This window comes from Microcebus murinus, chromosome 6 (genome assembly GCF_040939455.1).
Source record: "Microcebus murinus isolate Inina chromosome 6, M.murinus_Inina_mat1.0, whole genome shotgun sequence".
Taxonomy (NCBI): Eukaryota; Metazoa; Chordata; class Mammalia; order Primates; family Cheirogaleidae; genus Microcebus; species Microcebus murinus.
Window position 1 is genome coordinate 83,248,328 of NC_134109.1, and position 24,085 is coordinate 83,272,412.

The 24,085-nt window shown below is 37.9% G+C and overlaps 1 protein-coding gene across 4 annotated transcripts in view; it reads left to right on the forward strand.

Annotated features, from left to right (window-relative positions):
• The window catches only part of CTDSPL2 (CTD small phosphatase like 2), an 87,257-nt gene that overhangs the window by 6,169 nt on the left and 57,003 nt on the right, over positions 1 to 24,085 (forward strand). For all 4 annotated transcript variants that reach the window (XM_012766689.3, XM_076004310.1, XM_012766687.3 and 1 more), the window contains exon 2: positions 22,393 to 22,602. In XM_012766689.3, the coding sequence (XP_012622143.1) occupies positions 22,417 to 22,602 (186 nt within the window). In that variant the 5' untranslated portion in view covers positions 22,393 to 22,416. The remainder of the gene's footprint in view (positions 1 to 22,392; positions 22,603 to 24,085) is intronic.

A 24,085-nucleotide genomic window follows, 5' to 3' on the forward strand; every position in this document is an offset into this window, starting at 1 on the left:
GTTATATGACTACATTAATTTTTAATTTAAACTGTATTAAATTGTAATTGGCCCTACATTACAAATATGTAGACTAGGTAGTTGACTATATGGTATAATTTGAGAATTGCCATTGCCTAACTTTACTTGTATCTCTCTAGTGTTTTTTTAAATTATTTTCTTTATTTTTTTCTTTTTCTTTTTTCAGTGAATAGTATTTTTTTTTTTTTTTTTTTTTTTTTTTGAGACAGAGTCTCGCTTTGTTGCCCAGGCTAGAGTGAGTGCCGTGGCGTCAGCCTAGCTCACAGCAACCTCAAACTCCTGGGCTCAAGCAATCCTCCTGCCTCAGCCTCCCGGGTAGCTGGGACTACAGGCATACGCCACCATGCCCGGCTAATTTTTTATATATATATATATCAGTTGGCCAATTAATTTCTTTCTATTTATAGTAGAGACGGGGTCTCGCTCAGGCTGGTTTTGAACTCCTGACCTCGAGCAATCCGCCCGCCTCGGCCTCCCAAGAGCTAGGATTACAGGCGTGAGCCACCGCGCCCGGCAGTGAATAGTATTTTAAAGCAAAGATTCTCTCCAGTGTTTTATGCAATTCTTTCTAAAATATCCTGTTTTAAATCAAATTCTGTGGAAGAGAAACTTTATTTTTTATTTTTTTTGAGACAGAGTCTTGCTTTGTTGCCCAGGCTAGAGTGAGTGCTGTGGCATCAGCCTAGCTCACAGCAACCTCAAACTCCTGGTTTCAAGCAATCCTCCTGCCTCAGCCTCCTGAGCAGCTGGGACTACAGGCATGTCCCACCATGCCCGGCTAATTTTTTGTATATATATTAGTCGGCCAATTAATTTCTTTCTATAGTAGAGACGGGGTCTCGCTCTTGCTCAGGCTGGTTTCGAACTCCTGACTTCGATTGATCCGCCCGCCTTGGCCTCCCAGAGTGCTAGGATTACAGGCGTGAGCCACCGTGCCCAGCCGAGAAACTTTAAACTATTGTCTTTTATTGGCAATATTAGCACAGATTAGCTATCAAATAGACTTACTGATACCATACACAGGTGAGGGTTTAGAGAAAAGGGAATATAGAGTTAAATTTTTATGTAATGACTGTGATCAGGAGAGGTATAGAATATAAGATCATTGTCTAGGAAAGACTGGCATGGTGAGAGTAGAATAATAGTGAGAAGCTTGGGCCTTTTGGGGTTCTTTCAGAACCTGACAGTAAGGAATGAAGTTTGACTTCAAGAAAAATTGTAAGATCTTAAGGACAATTATTTTAACATAAGGTCACAATAGGCCATTTGATTATATTAGGGACCCCATATTTTATTGTATTCATAGCCTCCTGTATTAAATTGAAGAAAGGGAATATGTCTAGGTTTTCTTTTCTTTTTGGGACAGTCTTGTTCTGTCACTCTGGCTAGAGTGCAGTGCTGTCATCATAGCTCACAGCAACCTCAAACTACTGGGCCCGAGTAGTCCTCCTGCCTCAGCCTCCTGAGGTAGGGGACGGGGACGGGCTACACGCATGCACCATGACACCTGACTAATTTTTCTGGTTTTTATGGAGACAGGTACTTGCTCTTGCTCAGGCTGGTCTTGAACTCCTGACCTCAAGAGATCCTCCTGTCCCAGCCTCCCAGAGTGCTAGGATTACAGGTGTGAGCCACTGCACCCAGCCTTTTTTTGGTGGGGGGTTAGGGGGGTCTCTCTTGGGCTAGAGTGTAGTGGTGTCATCATAGCTCACGGTAACTTCAAACTCCTTGGCTCAAGTGATCCTCCTGCCTCAGCCTCCTCAGTAGCTGGGTTTACAGGCTCACTCTACCACGCCCATATAATTTTTCTAGTTTTTTCTAGAGACAGAGGTCTCACTATGTAGCTCTGGGTGGTCCTGAATTCCTGGTCTCAAGGGATCCTTCCTCGTTGGTGTCCCAGAGTGCTAGGATTTCAGGCGTGAGCCACTGTGCCCGGCCTAGATTAAACACAAATCATAAATTGGCAGTATCCTTGGGGTTCTAGCAATCATGCTTTCTTACCTTCCTTTCTTTCTTTTCTTTCTTTGAGGCAGGTTCTTGTCTGTTGCCTGGGCTAGAGTGCAGTGGCATCATTATAGCTCACTGCAACCTGAAACTCCCAAGCTCAAGCCATCCTCCTGCCTCAGTCTCCCCAGTAGCTGAGACTATAGCTACATGCCACCATGCCTGGCTGATTTTTCTTTTTTTTTGTAGAGAACAGGGGTCTTGCTATGTTGTTGAGGATGGTCTTGAACTCCTGGACTCAAGCAATCCTCGAGCCGTGGCTTGGCAAAGTGTTGGGATTATAGGGGTGAGCCACCATGCCTGGCTGCAGTTAGGCTTTCATATTAGGTGTATTAATTTTTTGGACAAGGAAATGTGTTTACTGCTTTGGTTAAAGAAACCTAAAACTACTAATAGAAGGCACTTGAATACTTTAGAAACAATTTGGATTAAGATTTAGTAATAGCAGTTTGTATAGTTTAGGAAGAATATTTTCTTCCTTTGGATGAAAACTTACATATTGAGAAATTGGGAATAGAAAAAGCAGAGAAGTTGCTAAAAATAAATTAGAGTATAAATAACTTGCTATTTTAAGTTTCTCATGTTGACCGGTTAAAGTAATCTTTAACTAGGAATTTCAAAGTATGTTTTATTAAAAGAAGTGTATATTATTTGTTAAGGAAAAATATCCAGAACATATAAATATCTTTTTAGTTGAGAGAAAACTAATTATTTGCTTTAGTTTGATCCTGGTACTCCCCAAATATATATGAGTTGGAAATGATTAACCTTTCACTAACCTTGCAAGTACCTGCTTTAGTATATTTTGTTAAATTATATAATCCTTTAACTTTCTGATGTACAGATAAAATATATTTGAAAAATATTCACAATCATATTGCAAACCATCATGCATTCCCCCTATTGGGCAATGCCTTTTAATTAATTTTTTTAGTAGTAGCAAACAAAAGGGCCTTTCTGTTAAAGAATTATGATTATGCCTGATCTTTGTCTAGTAGTTTAAGTAAAAATTCACTCTTCGTAAACTTGGTCTTCTATGTATTATCTCAATCATAATGATTAGTTTTTCCTTGGTGTAGGTAGTGATAAGAATAGTGGAAAATTATGTCAGATACTTAATGTGAATTTATTTTGGGCAAAGGCCATGATGTTTTACTTTATTATTTTAAAGATTTTTTTTTTTTTTTTTTTTTTGAGACAGAGTCTCACTTTGTTGCCCAGGCTAGAGTGAGTGCCGTGGTGTCAGCCTGGCTCACAGCAACCTCAAACTCCTGGGCTCAAGCAATCCTTCTGCCTCAGCCTCCTGAGTAGCTGGGACTACAGGCATGCACCACCATGCCCGGCTAATTTTTTCTATATATATTAGTTGGCTAATTAATTTCTTTTTATTTATAGTAGAGACAGGGTCTTGCCCTTGCTCAGGTTGGTTCCGCCTTGGCCTCCCAGAGAGCTAGGATTACAGGTGTGAGCCACCTCGCCGGGCCTATTTTAAAGATTTTTAGTTACTATTTTTCTTCATTGTCAACATCTCATTGATTCTTTTCTTACTATCAAATGAGTGTGTTCTGAGAGTTTCAGATTTCTTTAGGCCTGAGAGTAAGTTTAATGTAAAACTAATTTACTTTAAATAGAAATTTTTTTGTTTGTTTATTTTATCAAAAGGTTATAAATAAGTATAGTAATTGCATCTCTCCCGTTGCCCAGTTTTGGTGGGAACTATTTAAATAAAAAGTATTCTTAGGAAAATTCTGCCAAAATTAATTTCATGTTGTTTTAATTTTTAATTTTTTTTTTTTTTTTTTGAGACAGAGTCTCGCTTTGTTGCCCAGGCTAGAGTGAGTGCCGTGGCGTCAGCCTCACTCACAGCAACCTCAGACTCCTGGGCTCAAGCGATTCTCCTGCCTTCGCCTCCCGAGTAGCTGGGACTACAGGCATGTGCCACCATGCCCGGCTAATTTTTTTCATATATATTAGTTGGCCAGTTAATTTCTTTCTATTTATAGTAGAGACAGGGTCTCGCTCTTTCTCAGGCTGTTTTTGAACTCCTGACCTCGAGTGATCCACCTGTCTCGTCCTCCCAAAGTGCTAGGATTACAGGCGTGAGCCACTGTGCCCGGCCTCTAATTTTTAATTTTAATTTTTTTATTTTTTGATACGGTCTCACTCTGTTGCCCAGGCTAGAGTGCCATGGCATCTGCCTAGCTCACAGCAACCTTAAACTCCTGGGCTCAAGCAATCCTTCTGCCTCAGCCTCTGGAGTAGCTGGTACTACAGACATGTGCTACTATGCCCGGCTAATTTTTTCTATATATTTTTAGTTGGCCAATTAATTTCTTTCTATTATAGTAGAGATGGCGTCTTGCTCTTTCTCAGGCTGGTTTCAAACTCCTGACCTTGAGCGATCCACCCTCTGCCTCCCAGAGTGCTAGGATTACAGGTGTGAGCCACCGTGCCTGGTCAAGTTCATGCTTTTTTAATCTTTACAATTTCTTTCTTGATGTATACAGTAAGTACATTGAAACTTATATGTATGTAGGTGAGCCCAGCAAATGAAAACAAAATAATGTTGCCACATTCCACAGATAGGATAGTAATATGGTGAGAAATGATAACCTGAGAGTATCAAATTTCCTGTGAGCTTGTTGAGAAAAAGGATGAACTGTGTGGTACTTACTTCTTATGAATTCATAAACTATATTCTTGCTAAAATAGCAAGAATATAGTTCATTTGCTGGGCTCACCTACATACATATAAGTTTTATTGGTATGGATTTTCTTACATGTGACAGAATTCTCTTTTTATAAGATGTAACAATCTATGGGCAATATACATAACCATAACACTTGTACCCCCATAATATGCCAAAAAAAAAAAGTAACAATCTATAAATTGTGCTATTAAAGCTTAGGTTAAAGAAATACAAATACCTTATTCTGTCTATAACAAATATGAGTTTTGCCCTAATATTTCTGCTAAGGACATATAAGGTTTTAAATTGGGATACTAGTAGTAGCATTTAAAAATATATATCTGGGCTGGGTGTGGTAGCTCATACCTTTAATCCTAGCACTCTGGAAGGCTGAGGTGGGAGGATCCCTTGAGCTGAGGAGTTTGAGACCAGCCAGAGCAAGAGTGAGACCCCACCTCTACTAAAAATAGAAAAATTAGCTTGGCATCGTGGCGCTTGCCCATTGCCCGTAGTTCCTACTATTTGGGAGGCTGAGGCAGGAGATTCACTTGAGCCCAAGAGTTTGAGGTTGCTGTGAGCAAGGCTGATGCCATGGCACTCTACTGAGGGCAACAGAATGAGACTCTGTCTCAAAAAAAAAAAAAACCAACAACTAAATAAAAACATATATCTGAATGATCTCCCTGTCTTAGAGTTGGTGCTTTATATAATGCTCCTCTACTCATTCCTTCTTCCCTAGTTGACTTTTGATTTTTGTTTTTTTAGGTGACAGAAATCTCTTCCTGAAGTCATTCATTGAAGGTTTAGGGAAGTAGTGGAGAGTAAAAGTCGACAGTGGAAATACCTGAAGGTGTTGATTTCAGATTAGTTGGGCTAGAAATATAGACTAAGTAGAAGTAGATGCTGCCACTTTTGAAAATGTCAGTTGGTGTCAAATGAGGTGATGACTTTTAGCTTTTTCTTTCATGGATACAAGTTAATATAAATTTAGTAATCACACCATTTGTAAGGTAGAGTATAAATTAACAGATGAATAGAATTTTAGAGCTAGAGGAGACCAATGAGGTCACTAATTCAATAACATCTGGGTTTTATTAATGATGAATCATTCTGGAGAGACTTTAACATGTAGTAAATGTCTTAATTAGGGTGCTGCAGGAACAGTTGTATATAATAGAAAGATGAAGACAGCTGTGATTAATTAATGACTCATTTCCCATTTTTGACAGCATATTTTAATTTTTTTAAGGTAAAATTTACATGTAGTAAAATGCACAGATCTGATGTTCAGTAACTTGCTTTTGAGGAAATGAAATGCTAGAATGATTACATGACTTTACTAACTAATGATCGATTAAGTACTGGAATCTGGCTTCCTTCCTCCTGGTCTAGAGGTAATTCCTCCAATAACTCTTTTAGGAGGCTATTCTGGAACCTTGCATGCATGTATCATTCTTTATATAGCCAATATAATTAATACATACCTAAACTTTTATGACAAACCTTGACTTTGTTGCCTTTAAAGTTTGATTTGTGATCTTTTTTTACAGTTTTCATTGTTTATATTTATTACCCACTCTTTTTTCCTCTTAATGTCTGATACATCCGTACAGGTTGAGTATCACTTATCTGAAATGCTTGGAACCAGAAGTGTTTCAGATTTCAGATTTTTTAAAATTTTGGAATATTTGCATATATATAATGAGATATCTTGGAGATACGATCCAAGTCCGAATACAAAATTGATTTATATTTCATATACACCTTATATACATAGTTTTATGCAATATTTTAAATAATTTTGTGCTTGAAAGTGTTTTGACTGACCTGTCAAATGAAGTCAGATATGGAATTTTCCACTTGTGGTGTCATGATAGTGCTCAAAAAGTTTTGGATTTGGGGACATTTTGAATTTCAGATTTTCAGATTAGGGATGCCCAACCTGTATACGACTTCTCTCTTTCAGCAGACATACTTGTTTAAAAGAGGAGACATTACTTAGTTCTAGGTACTGTAATTTAAAGATTCTTCAAATACAATATGCTATTTTTCTTCATGTGTTTAGGTAGAGATTTGTGCACTCAAGACCTCAATAGCAAATTTATTTTATTTATTTTCTATTTATGTTTTGTAGAGATGGGGTCTTACCATGTTGCTTAGGCTGGTCTCAAACTCCTGGCTTCAAGTGATCCTCTTTCCTGGGCCTCCCATAGTGCTGGCATCACAGGCATGAGCCTCCATGCCTAACCCCTCAATATCAAATTTATCACCTGAGTTTATGCTTATATTATTATTGTAATCTTACTGTTAACACAAGATAATTTGTAACCATAATCGTGTGTTTCAAAGATTGCTTGATATTAGGGATTTTGTGAAGAGGAAGGAAATCTTATGAGGAAGGAACATTTTTAGTTTTATTTATAGGCCCCTTTTTTGTGAACAAGAATTGATTACTGCAATGAGGATTGTTTATGTTTCAGTGATACAGTTTTTCCCATCTAATCTAGTCTTTTTGAGAGAAATTGCAGTAGTGTTCAACAAAGATTGAGTTAACTTGTGTCCCAGGTTACTTTACCAGAGTTGTAGATCAGGTTTCTCCCTTCAAGACTCTTACAATTAAGTGTGATTAAAGAGAAAGGTTATTTTGATATGATTTGTTGAGAGCTAAGGTAGAGATAATCACAAGGTTTACATAGATTTGGGTATAGAGTTGGTTACTTATTGGACTACATGATACTTGGACTGAGTTTTAAACAATGAAAATATTAGTTGAAAGAATGTTTGAGGTAAAGGGAAAAGCAGAAGCATGTATAGAGCACAGTGTGGGCAGGAGACTATTATTACTGCAGTGCAAAGAATGAGGCAGCAAATAACACTGGAAAGAGACTGGCAGGCCGGGCCGGGTTGCTCATGCCTGTAATCCTAGCACTCTTGGAGGCCAAGGTGGGAGGATTGCTTGAGCTCAGGAGTTCAAGACGAGCCTGAGCAAGAGTGAGGCCCTGTCTCTACTATAAATAGAAAGAAATTAGCCAAACACCTAAAAATAGAAAAAATTAGCTGGGCATGGTGGCACGTGCCTGTAGTCCCAGCTACCTGGGAGGCTGAGGAAGGAGGGATTGCTTGAGCCCAGGAGTTTGAGGTTGCTGTGAGCTAGGCTGACACCATGGCACTTTAGCTGGGGCAACAGAGTGAGACTCTTTCTCAAAAAAGAAAAGAGACTGAGGAGTAGATCTTGTGGATTTTATATACAATGCTGGAGAGTTTAGTCTTTATTTGAAGGCAGTTCTTGGGAAACCTGATGAGAAGAATAGGCAGATTTGGGCACTGCAGAAGATGGATTTAAAGGGGACAAGATTAAGAAATATTGTAGGCCGGGCGCGGTGGCTCACGCCTGTAATCCTAGCTCTTGGGAGGCGGAGGCCGGCGGATTGCTCGAGGTCAGGAGTTCAAAACCAGCCTGAGCAAGAGCGAGACCCCGTCTCTACTATAAATAGAAAGAAATTAATTGGCCAACTGATATATATATATATATATATAAATATTAGCCGGGCATGGTGGCGCATGCCTGTAGTCCCAGCTACTCGGGAGGCTGAGGCAGAAGGATTGCTCGAGCCCAGGAGTTTGAGGTTGCTGTGAGCTAGGCTGACGCCACGGCACTCACTCTAGCCTGGACAACAAAGCGAGACTCTGTCTCAAAAAAAAAAAAAAAGAAATATTGTAGAGGTAAAATTATTAGGATTTGGTGATTGAGCTATAGGGGATAAGGGAGAGGAATAATGAGTAGGGTATTTAGGATGGTTTCAAGTTTTTGGCTTGGTTGATTAGATGGTGGTAGCATTGCCTGTGATGAAGAATGTAGTAGGAGAAATATAGTAGGAAGGGCAGGTTTTTGTATGGGAGTGGTATGGGAAAAATGAATTCAGTTTTGGGTAAGTTGAATTTGAAGTGCCAAGTAAAAGTGGCTGGATGTGAATCTGAAATTTAGAGATAGTAGTCTAGAGAAACTAGAAGAATTAATGTTGTAGTTTGTAATGAACATTGGAAGAGGCTTTTTCTCCATCTCCAGACATTCCCTTTCTCTAATTCTTTTACCTGAGCTGCAGGTAATTAGAATGGAAACTTTGCCTAATTTTGGATTGCTTGACAATCAGCTTTTTAAATTCCTGAAATGATATCTGATTCAAATGTTGAAAAAGTCAGGAATTCTTGCCCTTAAAATGTTTTTGCCCCCTTTGCTATGTTTGTTTTGTGACATAATCTACTTCAATCATATCATTCTCATTCATTAGTAGATTTAGTTCCTAAGTGTGCTTATTTCCCAATCTTTACTTGTTTATTCTATTTTTTAGTGATACAAGTTGAGTGTCCCTTATCTGAAATGCTTGGATGAGAAGTGGATTTGGGATTTTTTTAGATTTGGGAATATTTGCATTATACTCATTGAGTATTTCCTATGAATGTCATGTCCTTGCTCAAAAAATTTCTGAATTATGTAGCATAATCGGATTTCAGATTTTCAGATGAGGATGCTCAACCTGTATAGAAAGGAATTTCTCTAGGAACGGAGCGCTAAAGAACTGAGAGGATGGGTTAAATTTTATAAAAACACAAATAGTAGGATTAACCAAGGTGAGGTTGTATATGTATGTTTAAACTCTTTGCTTTATATTTTAAATTGAAGAAAGTTAGATTGTTGCTGATGTTATGTAGGCAACCTCTAACTTGTACTAGGCCCAATGAATGTGTATTGTCTATTTGGTTTTATTTTCAGGGTAATGTTGGCCTTATAAAATGAATTGGGAAGTATTCCCATCTCTGCTCTTTACTGGAAGTGTATATGTAGATTTGGTATTGTTTCTTTTTAGATGTTTGGTAGGATTCCCCAGTGAAGCCATCTGGGCCTGGAGTTTTCTGTGTTGGAGGTTTTTACTACAGTTTAAATTTTTAAAATAGATATGGGTTAATCAGGTTATCTATTATTGTGTGAGCTTTGGTGGTTCTTATTTTTTTGGGAAATTTGACCATTTTGTCAGAATTGTTGAGTGTGTGGGTACAAAGTTGTTTGTAATATTCCATAATCTATAGAATGTGTAGTGATATCCACTTTTCTTTCCCAATGTTGGTAATTTGTATCTTTGTTCTCAGTCCTGCTAGAGGTTTATCACATTACTGATCTTTGTAAAAAATTCAACTTCTGGTTCCATTGATTTTTTTTGTTTTTGTTTTTGTTTTGTTTTGTTTTTTTTTTTTGAGACAGAGTCTCACTTTGTTGCCCAGGCTAGAGTGAGTGCCATGGCGTCAGCCTAGCTCACAGCAACCTCAAACTCCTGGGCTCGAGTGATCCTTCTGCCTCAGCCTCCCGGGTAGCTGGGACTACAGGCATGCGCCACCATGCCCGGCTAATTTTTTTTTTTTATATATATATATCAGTTGGCCAATTAATTTCTTTCTATTTATAGTAGAGACGGGGTCTCGCTCTTGCTCAGGCTGGTTTTGAACTCCTGACCTTGAGCAATCCGCCCGCCTCGGCCTCCCAAGAGCTAGGATTACAGGCGTGAGCCACAGCGCCCGGCCTGTTTTTGTTTTTAACTTCATTGATTTGTTTCTATTGAATGTTTTGTCTTTTCACAGTGATTTGTAACTTCTTTTTTTGTGTCTTGCAATATTTACTGAATGCTAGATATTGTGAATAGTACAGTAAAGACTTAGTCAATAGTATTTATACCTGGCAAATTGCATTCCTGGACTTATAGTATAAGGGATTGAGTGAGTCTTTCAGGAGTTAAGCTGAATTTCTGTTTTGTTGTTGCAAAGGGTACTTTGAGTGCACTATTGGCTTCACATTTCTTTTGTGTTACTTTGTGCTTAGGCTGGGAGTTGGGAAGACATTTCTCAATTTTCCTGATCAGCTCTTAACTTCTGGTTTTCCCTGTGCTCTTGACCGTCTCCAAGAGGTAGACTATTTATTTGTTAATTGGTACTTGATAGCCTGGTGGTGGAGTCAGGAATATCTTGTTGTCTTGGTCCAGGCTCAATCTTGGATAGGCCCTGTGTGCCTGGGCATCACAAGTAGGACTCTCAGTGATCTCACTCCTCTAGCCCAAACTGCATATTGTATCTTTGCAGGTCTTGTTTGGAAAAAGAGTTTCTCTCTCCTGCCTCAGTGGTAGATCTCTAATGTCCTGGTCCAAGACTGTTTCCTAACCCTGCCCTCTTGGTGGAGAGTTATTTCTTTCACCTTTCCCTCATCCTTCACTTGTGCCTTGACTGGATCACTGCGCATGCTGTTCCTACCCCAGTGCCTTCAAACTTTTGTTCCTTAGGGGAAACGGATCTGGTTGGGGCTTTGTATTTTTCCAACATTGTAGAGACTACTTCCTTCCTCCAGCCCTGCCATACCGAGGAAGGCTCTCTGGTTCAGTGTTCCCATATTGTGTGAACCTGGTAGAGGTCTGGCAAAAATCTTGCAAATAGGTTTGAATTTCTGTTGAATTTGTGGCCCCTGGGTATAATATACACTCATGCTGATCCACACACTTTGCCTTTAGCTGTTTATTAACAATTTTAGATGAATTCTTTTTACCTGCTTTTATGGAACCATTGTTTTTCCCCTGCTGTACCACAGGTGAGCCAGTGCTTGTAGCCTGTTTCTTCTAGGAAGGGTTTGTCTTTTCTTGGATTTGAGACTTGTTGCCTTGAGTCTTCACCTCTCTGATGGTTCAAGATAGGTTTAATTTTGTAGTTTATTCAGTTTTTTGCTTGTTGTTAGGCTGGTGGTGGCATTCTTTTCAGCTTTCTTTAGCGTGGGCAGACTCCAATTAATTTGTGAGAATGGATCTCTATGCAAAACTTCAATGGGTCCTGGAAGCACTCTCCTCTTTTCTGGGACTGTATTTTGTAATTCTTTGACTTCTTTGCCCTCAGGTTGCCTTCTCGTTGGTTTAGACCAAAAGAAAGGGTTCAAATTGGCTAGATTGATAGTGGAGAGATAATAATTCTCCAGCTGGCCCTAGGTTGCTTTTTCTTCTTCCTTAAACACTGTGGTTCCCCCAAAACTGACTTGTGGTCATCTCCTCCTCTACACTTTTTGTCATCTTTATTCCAGTCTCTTTCTCCCAATCCTGCTTATCCTCCCATTCTACTTCCTGTTATGAAGTGCCCAGAAAAACTAGATATATTGTGGATTTTTAAATGCACAATTAAGAGTAGATATTTCAGTAGTCTGTGTATGTGACAATTTGCCCTTTTTTTGGGTCTACAGATATTTTATCATTTTTAAAAAAGAAGTAATTATTAAAAAGGTAGGGTAGAAGGGCAAATTTTACTTGCCCCCTTTTCTGTCCTTTTCTTTTGTTCCCATTATATTCTACTCCTTGTTCATAGTACTTTGTTAGAAAAAAATAGAAGACATTTTGTTTTCCCATTCCAGAATCCTCATCTTTCACTCCATTAGAAATCTTTGGGTTAAATGAAGATATTTAGTTTTTTTTTTTTAATGTGATAAAATATACATAACGTAAAATATGACATTTTAACCATTTTTAAGTATACAGTTCGGTGACATTAAGTATATTCGCCTTTTTTTGTAACTATCACTGGCATCCATTTTCAGAACTTTTTTCATCTTCTCAAACTGAAATTCCATATTCATTAATAGTCATCAAGGTTCATCTATATTAGATGTCAGAATTACCTCCTTTTTTAAGGCTGAATACTATTTAATTGTATGTGTGTACCAAATTATTTTATTCATTCATCCATTGATAGACACTTAGGTTGCTTCCATCTTTTAGCTATTGTGAATAATGCTGCTGTGAATGTAGGTGTACTGTTTGAGTTTTTACTTTAACTCCATTAATTTTTTGAGGAACTGTCATACCATTTTCCATAGCAGCTACAGCATTCTTACCAGCAATGCACAAGGATTCTAATTTCTCCACAATTCTTGCCAGCACTTCTTATTTTGTTCTCCCTTTTTTTTTCTTTTTGGATAATAGTCATCCTAATGAGTATGAAGTTGTATCTCATTGTGGTTTTAATTTGTATTTCCCTAATGATTAGTGATGTGTCAAGTGTATTTTCATGTGATTATTGTCTATTTGTATATCCTCTTTGGAGAAATGCTGTTCAAGTCCTTTGTCCATTTATTAATTGGGTTTTTTCTTTATATATTTGGGATATCAACTCCTTATGAAATGTATGATTTGCAAATATTTTCTCCCATTCCAAGGGTGACCTTATCCCTCTGTTGATAGAGTCCTTTGATACATAACAGTTTAATTTTGATGTCCCGTTTATCCATTTTCTTTTGTTGTCTGTGCTTATGGCATCGTATCCAAGAAACCATTGCCAAATTTCATGAGCTTTTTCTTTATATTTTCTAAGAGTTTTCTAGTTTTAGCTCTTGCATTTAGGTCTTTGTTCCATTTTGAGTTAATTTTGTATATTAGTGTAAGGTAAGTGTCCCACTTCATTTTTTTTTTTTTTTTTTTTTTTGCATTTAGATATCCATTTTTTCCCAGCACCAGATACTATATAGCTCTAATAGGGGTGCAGATAGGCCTGGTGTTGAGATATGAAATGTAGTTTTTCATATTATTTGTATAATGGATTAAGTTTTTTGTATGGATTAAGTTTTTTGTATAATGGATTTTTAAATTCAGTTATATTATGGGTTAACTGCCATAGAAGCTGCCCTGGGTGCCTGCATTATTTGTAACATTGTTTCTGTAAGAAGTTTAATTTTGAGCTCCTAGCAGCCAATTAGTAAACACAGCTTTTACAAGTTACCCTTATTTTGAGGTTTTTGCACAGCCAAAGATTCTGCAGAAAAATCATCCATTCCAATGGACTGTTTAGGCAAAAAGCAGAAGTAAAAAACATTAGAGAGTAATGGGAAATTGGAATTTTTACTAACTTATTAATTAGTTAAAATGTTCTGGCTGGGCGTGGTGGCTCATGCTTGTAATCCTAGCACTCTGTGAGGCTGAGGCGGGCGGATTGCTTAAGGTCAGGAGTTCAAAACCAGCCTGAGCGAGACCCCGTCTCTATTATAAAAATAGAAAGAAATTAATTGGCCAACGAATATATATATAAATTAGCCGGGCATGGTGGCCCACGCGTGCCTGTAGTTCCAGCTACTCGGGAGGCTGAGGCAGTAGGATTGCTTCAGCCCAGGAGTTTGAGGTTGCTGTGAGCTAGGCTGATGCCAGGGCACTCACTCTAGCCTGGGCAACAAAGCAAGACTCTGTCTCCAAAAGAAAAAAAAATGTTCTGTTCATGATAAATATACTATTTTTACATTGTAGCTTATTTTTGAAATTATCCAGAAATTGTTACTTAAAACACTTATATCTTCTCTACCTCTATTTCTCTTTTGTAAAATGGAAATAATAGGCTACTTTATGTGGTTCAACTACTTTATATAGTTTAAAAGATTTTAGCAGCTACAACAGTGCTTTGCACATAACACTTAGTAAATGACATCTGTTCCAGCCTGAGCAAGAGCAAGACCCCCATCTCTACTAAAAATAGAAAGAAATTAGCTGGAAAACTAAAAATTTATATAAATATCTGTTTTTAAAGTATTAAGGTGACATAAAAAAAAATCCCAAACTTTGAGTTGTTTAACCAAGTTGCCAGAGTTAAATTTCTTCTCCCTTTTTTTGGAGACAGTCTCACTGTGTTGCTGGGGCTAGAATGCTGTGACATCAGCCTAGTTCACAGCAACCTCAAACTCCTGGGCTCAAGCGATCCTCCTGCCTCAGCCTCCTGAGTAGCTGGAACTACAGGCATGGGCCACCATACCTGGCTAAATTTTTTTTCTGTATAGTTTTAGTTGTCCAGCTAATTTCTTTTCTTTTCTTTTCTTTTCTTTTCTTTTCTTTTCTTTTCTTTTCTTTTCTTTTCTTTTCTTTTCTTTTCTTTTCTTTTCTTTTCTTTTCTTTTCTTTTCTTTTCTTTCTTTCTTTCCTTTCTTTCTTTCTTTCTTTCTTTCTTTCTTTCTTTCTTTCTTTCTTTCTTTCTTTCTTTCTTTCTTTCTTTCTTTCTTTCTTTCTCTTTCTTTCTTTCTTTCTTTCTTTCTTTCTTTCTTTCTTTCTTTCTTTCTTTCTTTCTTTCTTTCTTTCTTTCTTTTTTTTTTTTTTTTTTTTTTTGACAGAGTCTCACTTTGTTGCCTAGGCTAGAGTGAGTGCCGTGGCGTCAGCCTAGCTCACAGCAACCTCAAACTCCTGGCTCAAGCAATCCTTCTGCCTCAGCCTCCCAAGTAGCTGGGACTACAGGCATGCGCCACCATGCCCGGCTAATTTTTTGTATATGTATTAGTTGGCCAATTAATTTCTTTCTATGTATAGTAGAGACGGGGTCTCGCTCTTGCTCAGGTTGGTTTCGAACTCCTGACCTCGAGCAATCCACCCGCCTCGGCCTCCCAGAGAGCTAGGATTACAGGCGTGAGCCACCGCGCCCAGCCCTTTTTCTTTTCTTTTCTTTTCTTTTCTTTTCTTTTCTTTTCTTTTCTTTTCTTTTCTTTTCTTTTCTTTTCTTTTCTTTTCTTTTCTTTTCTTTTCTTTTCTTTTCTTTCTTTCTTCTTTCTCCCTTTCCCTTTCCCTTTCCCTTCCCCCTCCCCCCCCTCTCTCCTGCTTTCCTTTCTTTCTTTCGTAGAGAAGGAAGAGGAAGAGAAGGAGTGTCTCGCTTTTGCTCAGGCTGGTTTTGAACTCCTGACCTTGAGTGATCCTTCTGCCTCGCCCTCCCAGAGTGCTATTGTGTTTCCCCGAAAATAAGACAGGGTCTTATATTTATTTTTCCTCATGAAGACACCCTAGGGTTTATTTTCAGGGGATGTGTTATTTTCCCCTCAAAGCCTCAGCTTGCAACACGCACAGGATGACTGGGACCTGACAGGGGCAGCCGACCTTGTTGGTGGGACTGCCTGCACCTTTCTGATCACCTCTGGGATTGTACTTGTCATGATGAGGCAGATGAAAAGGGCTGCTGTCTTCTTTACCCCTCTGTGTCACGACCTGCATGGGTTGTGCATATATGCTGTGTAGCCACGCCCATCACTAGGTCTTATTTTCAGGGTAGGGCTTATATTGCACAAATGCTTAGGAATCCTGCTATGGCTTATTTTATGTGTAGGTCTTATTTTCGGGGAAATGGTAGGATTACAGGCATGAATGAGCCACCAGGCCTGGCTGAACTAAAACATACTGAGCACAGATCTTAGCTGTAAAATTTTGGCAAATAGGTCCATACTTCTATGAGATTAGAGAGCATTTCCTTTCCCTAAGGCAACTTCTTTTCTGATTTTTTTCTCTGTAAATTATTTTTGTCTCTAATAAAATTTCTTGTTAATGGTGTCATATTCTTTTGTGTGTGCAGTTGTTCAGCATGTCTGTGGGATTTTTTTTTTTTTTTTTTTTTTTGAGACAGAGTCTCGCTTTGTTGCCCAGGCTAGAGTGAGTGCCGTGGCGTCAGCCTAGCTCACAGCAACCTCAAACTCCTGGGCTCGAGTGATCCTTCTGCCTCAGCCTCCCGGGTAGCTGGGACTACAGGCATGCGCCACCATGCCCGGCTAATTTTTTATATATATATCAGTTGGCCAATTAATTTCTTTCTATTTATAGTAGAGACGGGGTCTTGCTCTTGCTCAGGCTGGTTTCGAACTCCTGACCTTGAGCAATCCGCCCGCCTCAGCCTCCCAAGAGCTAGGATTACAGGCGTGAGCCACAGCGCCCGGCCTGTGGGATTTTTTTTAATTAATGATATCAGTAATTAACAATTACTTTCTGATGCTGATTAGTATTCTATTGTATGAAAACACCACCTTAGTCAACTTTCTGTTGTTGGGCATTTTTGTTGTTTCTACTTTGGAACTAGAAACAGCCTTATTGTGACTAAGGCCACCAGAAAAACATTTTTGTAAAACTATATTGTGAATGTGTTTCTCTTAGATAACAACTTAGAAGTGAAATTACTGGGTCAAAGAGTTAAATGTACATTAGAAATTGTACGACTTTACCAAAAACTGACATTTGTATCAATAGAGTATGAAAGTTAAGACTTTTTGCCATTTTAGTAGATGTAAATTGATATGCCTTTGTGGTTTTAATTTATACTTTTCTTTTGAGATAGGGTCTGGCCCTTTTGCCTGGGCTAGAGAGCAGTGGCGTCATTATAGCTCACTGCAACCTTAAACTCCTGGGTTCAAGAGATCCTCCTGCCTCAGCCTCCCGAGTAGGTGGGACTACAGACATGGTCCACCATGCCTCTAATTTTTCTGTTTTTTTTGTAGAGACAAAATCTTGCTGTGTTGCTCAGGCTGGTCTCCAACTCCTGGTCTCAAGCGATCCTTCCTCCTCACCTTGGCCTCCCAAAGTGCTAGGATTACAGGCATGAGCTCTATTTCGTGTAGCCCATAAAGGATATTAACATTGACTTGTGGTTTTCTTTTCTTGTGATGTCTTTATCTGACTTTGGTATTATGGTAAGGGTGGCTTCATAGAATGAGTTGAGAGATGTTCTTCAATTTTTTTTTTTTTAGAGGAACTGGAGGAGGATTGCTGTTAATTCTTTAAATATTTAGTACAGACTGGATGAGGTGGATGGTGCCTGTAATCCTAGCACTCTGGGAGGCGAGGTGGAGGGACTGTGAGAGCAGCCTGAGCAAGAGCAATATTCTGTCTTTACTAAAAATTAGAAAAATTAACCAGGCACTGTGGCACATTTCTGTAGTTCCCAGCTACTTGGGAGGCTAATACAAGAAAATCATTTGACCCAAGAGTTTGAGGTTGCAGTGAGCTACCATGACACCACAGCACTCTACACAGGACGACAGAGACTCTGTCTCAAGAACAAAACAAAGCAAAATAAATTGTCAGTATAATTCACTAGTGAAGTCATCTGGTCCTGGCCTTTTCTCTGTGGGAAGTTTTTTGATTACTAATTCAATCTCTTATCTGTTTATCAGTCTTCAGATTTTCTATTTCTTTAGTCCATTTTGGTTGCTTATGTCTCTCTAGAAATTTGTCCATTTTATCTAGGTTATCTAATTTATTGGCATAAAATTGTTCATAGTATCCCTTTATAATCATTTTTATTTCTATAAGGTTGGTATTAATGTCTTCTCTTTTTTTCTGACTTTAGTAAGTTGAATGTCTTTTTTTCTTGGCTAGCCTAGTCAAAGCTTCGTCAATTTTGTTGCTCTTTTCAAAGAAGCAACTTTGGTTTCATTGATTTTCAATGTTTTTCTGTTATCTATTTTATTTATTTCTCCTCTTTCTTATATTTCTAATTTAATCCCATTGTGGTTGGACACCATGTATAGGCGTACCTCAGAGATATTGCAGGTGTGGTTCCACTGCACTAAAATGAATATTGCAATAAAGTGAGTGACATGAATGTTTTGGTTTCTCAGTGCCTATAAAAGCTTTTTTTACTATACTGTGTTTAAGTGTGCAACAAAAGTATTATGTCTAAAAGAACAATATACACATCTTAATTTTAAAAATACGTTATTGTGGCCAGGTGCAGTGGCTCACCCCTCTAATTCCAGTGCTCTGGCAGGCCAAGATGGGAGGATTATTTGAGGCCATGAGTTTGAAACCTGCCTGGGCAACACAGCAAGACCCTGTCTCTACAAAAAAATTTAAAAATTAGCCAGGAATCTACCTGTAGTCATAGTTACTCAGGAGGCTGAGGTGAGAAGGGATTGCTTAAGTCCAGGAATTGGAGGTTATAGTGGGCCACTGCACTCTTGCCTGGGTGACAGAGGCAGACCTTGTCTCTAAATAAATAAATAAATACTTTATTGCTAAAAATGCTAGCAATCATCTGAGCCTTTGGCAATTATAATTTTTTTTTTTGCTGGTGGAGGGTCTTGCCTTTATATTGGTAGCTGCTGACTGATCGGGGTGGTGGTGGCTATGGCAGTTTCTTCAAATAAGACAAGTTTGCCACATCAATTGATCCTTCATGAAAAATTTCTTTGAAGCATGTGATGCTGTTTGATAGCATTTACCCACAGTAGAACTTCTTTCAGAATTGGAATCATTTCTCTCCAACGCTGCCACTGCTTTATCAACTAAATTTATGTAATATTCTCAATCCTTTGTTGTCATTTCAACTCTATTCACAGTATCTTCACCAGGAAATGAAGAAACCATGTTCTTTGCTTATCCATAAGTAGCTTCATTTGTTTAAGTTTTATCATGAGATTGTAGCAATTTAGTTGTATCTTCAGCCTCTACTTCTAATTTTAGTTCTCTTGTTGATTGTATCATATCTGCAATGACTTCCTCCACTGAAGTCTTTCTTGAACCCCTCAAAATCATCCATGAGAGTTGGAATCAACTTCTTCCAAATTCCTGTTAATGTTGATATTTTGATGTCCTCCCATGAATCTTGAATGTTCTTAATGACATCTGGAATGGTGAATTCTTTCTAGGTGGTTTTCAATTTACTTTGCCCAACTCCATCAGAGAAATCACTGTCTGTGGCAGCTATAGCCTTACTAAATATGTTTCCTAAATATTAATAATAAGACTTGAAAGTTAAAATGACTCCTTGATCCATGGGCTGCAAAATGGACATTGTGTTATCAGGCATGAAAACAACATTAATCTCTCTTTTTTTTTTTTGAGACAGAGTCTCACTTTGTTACCCAGGCTAGAGTGAGTGCCGTGGCACAGCCTAGCTCACAGCAACCTTAAACTCCTGGGCTCAAGCAATCCTTCTGCCTCAGCCTCCTGAGTAGCTGGGACTACAGGCATGCGCCACCTTGCCCAGCTAATTTTTTCTATATATATTAGTTGGCCAATTAATTTCTTTCTATTTATAGTAGAGACGGGTCTTGCTCTTGCTCAGGCTGGTTTCGAACTTCTGACTGGAGCAATCCGCCCACCTCGGCCTCCCAGAGTGCTAGGATTACAGGCGTGAGCCACCGCACCTGGCCTAACATTAATCTCTTATACAGATCAATCAGAGCTCTTGGGTGACCAGGTGCATTGACAATGAACAGTAATATTTTGAAAGAAATCTTTTTTTGTGTGCAATAGGTCTCAGTAGTGGACTTGAAATATCAGTAAACCATGTTGTCAACAGATGTGCTGTTATTCAGGCTTTGTTGTTCCATTTATAGAGCATAGGCAAATTTATCATTATTGATAAGGGCTCTAGGATTTTAGGAATTATAAATGAGCATTGGCTTCGACTTTAAGTTAACAGCTGCATTAGCCCTTAACAAGAGAATCAGACTGCTCTTTGAAGCTTTGAAGCCAGGCATTGACTTTTCCTCTCTAACTATGGAAGTCTTCCATGTTATCATCTTCCAGTAGGAGGCTGTTTTGTCTACACTGAAAATCTGTTGTTTAGTGTAGCCACCTTCATCAATGGTCTTTGCTGGATCATCTGGATAATTTGCTGCAGCTTCTCCCATCATCATTTGACTGCTTCACCTTGCACTTTTATGTTAATGGAGATGGCTTCTTTTCTTCAACCTCATGAACCAACTTCTGCTAGCTTCAGACTTTTTTCCAGCTTCCTCAACTCTCTTAGCTTTCATTAGGCTTTGGCTTAAGGGAATGCTGTGACTGGTTTGATCTTTTCTCTAGCCCACTAAAACTTTTCCTTATCAGAAAGAATGCTATTTTGCTTTCTTATCTTGTGTTTACTAGACTAGCACTTTGAATTTCATTCAAGAACTTTTCCTTTGCATTCACAACTTGGCTGTTTGGCACAAGAGGCCTAACTTTTGACCTGTGTTGGCTTTTGATATGCCTTCCTTACTAAACTTAATCATTTCTAGTTTTTGATTTATTGGTAAAGCAAGAGATGTTTGACTCTTCTTTCAACACGTAGAGGCTATTGTAGGGTTATGAATTGGCCTCATTTCAATATCCTTGTGTTTCAGGGAATAGGAAAGCCCAAGGGGAGGGAGAGATGGGGAATGAATGGTCAGTGAAGCAGTCAGAATACAATTGGCATTTATTATTTTTGCTGTCTTATATGGATGTGATTCATATAGCCCCCAAAACAATTCAAACAGTAACATCAAAGATCACAGATCACAGGTCATTATTATAGATAAAATAATAATGACAAAGTTTAAAATATTATAAGAATTACCCAAATGTGATGAAGAGACGTAAAGTGAGTGTATGCTGTTTTAAAAATAGTGGTGAAAGACTTGGTCAACACAGGGTTGCTTCAATTTGTAAAAAACACCCCCCCACACACAAAAAAACCAACGTGGTATATGCAAAGCACAACAAAATGAGGTATGCCCATACTTATTTGATTTCAGTTCTTTTAAACTTATTAAGACTTGTGTCCTAACAGGTGTACCATCCTGGAGAATGTTTCATGTGTAAGTTGAGGAGAGTTTTCTGTTGCTGTTGTAGTGTTTTATATATATTAGGTCTAAAGAGTTGTTCAGGTCTTCTATTTCCTTGTTGATCTTTTGTCTAGTTGTTCTATCCATTACTGAAAGTGGGGTATTGAAGTCTCTAATTATTAATTGTCTTTTTCACTCAGTTGTGACAGTTTTTCCTTTATATATTTTGAGGTTCTGTTTTTGGGTGCATATATATTTATAATTTTCCACTAAATACTGCTTACTACATCTCAGAAATTTTTATGTGTTCTATTTTTGTTATCTTTCAGTTCAAAATATTTTTAATTTCCCTTGTTCTTTTGGCTCCTGATTTATTTATACATATATTTTTAAATTTCCAAATATTTGATACTTTTAATGTTTTTTGGTTATTGATGTATAATTTGATTTATAGTTGGGGTCAGAGTACATACTTTGTGTAGGTTTAGTCTTAAAATTTATTGAGACTTGTTTTATGGCTCAGCATATGGTCTATCTTGATGAGCACTGTATGTGTGATTGAAAAGTATGTGTTTTCTTCATCCGTTGTGTGAGCGGTCAATTTTGGAAGTTCATTAGGGCTTGACTTTTTCAGTCCTTTTGGGCCTATTAAATACATCTTTTACAACCTACTTATGAAATGAGCAAAACCTCTACACATCAGCTTCCTTTTTCAGATGTTCATCTTTCCTTCCAGTGAAATACTCCCTCATTATTTTTGAGAGTAGATAGCCTCATATTTTTTTTCTGATGTGAATTCAGTTTTAAAAGTATCTTCTGTGGTAAGATTGGGATTTCTCAAAATGATTGAACCATTGTTGTTACACTAATAGGATTAGTGATTATTACAGTTGTGCTCATGGAATTCATGCATTGACTGATAGTTTTTTCCACTACATTGTGACTTCCAGAAGGGCCAGACCTTGTCATACCTTGTCATATCTTGTTTACTATTTACTCAATGCTTACCTATCCCAGTGCCTTGAATGTGGTTAAGTGATCAATAAATAAATTGTTGAACGAATGATTAAACAAATGATAATGTGGGCATGGGCAGAAGCAGCATAGTATTGTGGAAAGAGCAGGCACAACACACTCTTTGATGTTACCCTTTTTTTTCAGAGGTTGTTGGAAAGGTTACATATTAAGTACAAAACATAATACCTTTTGCTTAAAATGTTAGTTTCTTATTTCAGTCTCCTAGAGATTTAGGCTTATTTTTAAACCAAGAAATTTTTATTTTATAATCTGAGCACATTTGGGTATGCTAGGTTGAATTTTAATAACCTTTGTTATTTTTCTGTTATAGTTTTACATGTGGCACCCATAAAAGATGAGGCTGAGAACACGGAAAGCTTCTCAGCAATCAAATCAAATCCAGACACAACGCACTGCCAGAGCAAAGAGGAAATATTCAGAGGTTGATGATAGCCTGCCTTCAGGAGGAGAAAAACCACCGAAGAATGAAACCGGCTTGTTGTCTTCAATTAAAAAATTCATTAAAGGAAGTACACCCAAGGTAATGGTTTTACCTTATACTTATGTATCATTAAAAGTGAAACTTAGGATGTTTTCTCTATGCAAGTACAGATGAGAAATCTGACATTTATAGAGTCCATTTTCAAGAGATGTCTATATTTTAGTGTTATTTTACTTTTAAGCATTTTCTGGACCCACTTGAGTGACCTAAGGAGAGTCATTTATCCCTCTGAGCCTCAGGAAGATAGTAAAATCAGACGAATACTAACTGTTTTGTTTGTCTCAAGCGTTGTTTTCACATTAGATGGCACAACAGGTAGAAAAGCAGTTTGAGAAACATTAAGGCACTGTACAATAGTATAAATGTATAGTGTTATTCATTGTACATTTTGTTATGACTGTTTACTACTTTTGTGTTCTTGAGATAATTATTTCTATGATAATTTTTTCATTATAATGTAAGGTTATTACTTTGACAAGTAGAAAAATAAATTACTGTTGACTTGTTGATGGGGGTGGGTTTTGTCGTAATAGTATTCACAAAGCCTAATTACTGTGAATCACTGGGCAAGATTTATAAGTATTGTTTTTGTGTGTATAGGGTTTTTATTATGGTTTTGGTGATTTCATTTTTTTATGTTGCTAATACTGTAACTATAATTTCTTTGTTAATTTCAGGTAATTAGCATTTTTTAAAAGTTTGAGTTAATTTATATAAACCTAGAAGTATCCTAGTATTATCACATAACAAAGATCAGATTTCATCTAGAAACATGAATACCCATTTCTATAAATTCCTAATGGGTTGTCATCAGCCTGTGTTGATGGGAAGCTTACTATATATCAGTTCATTCTGATATACGTGAGTTTGGCACATATGACTTTTATAATTTTTGAGGTATGTTCCTTCTGTGCCTAGTTTGTTGAGGGTTTTTATCATGAAAGGGAGGATACTGGTTTTTATCAAATGCTTTTTCTATGTTTGTTGTGATGATCATGTGGTCTTTGTTTTCAATTCTGTTTATGTAGTAAATCACATTTATTGATTTGTGTATGTTGAAAGAGCCTGGCATCCATGGGATGAAATTTACTTGATCGTGTGAATTTTCTTATTTTCTTTCTTTTCTTTTTTTGAGATAAGAGTCTTGCTCTGTCACCTGGTGTAGAGTGCCATGACAGCAGCCTAGCTAACAGCAACCTGGGATCAGGCAATTCTACTGCCTTCAGCCTCCTGAGTAGCTGGGACTACAGGTGTGGGCCCTCATGCCCAGCTAATTTTTTTCTGTTTTTAGTAGAGACAGGGTCTTGCTCTTGCTCAGGGCTCAGGCTGGTCTTGAACTCCTAAGCTCAAGCAATTCTCCTGCCTTGGCCTCCCAGAGTGCTAGGATTACAGGTGTGAGCCACCATACTTAGTAATTATTATTATTATTATTATTTTTGAGACAGGATCTCACTCTGTGGCCCGGGCTAGAGTGCTGTGGCATCAGCCTAGCTCACAGCAACCTCAGACTCCTGGCTCAAGC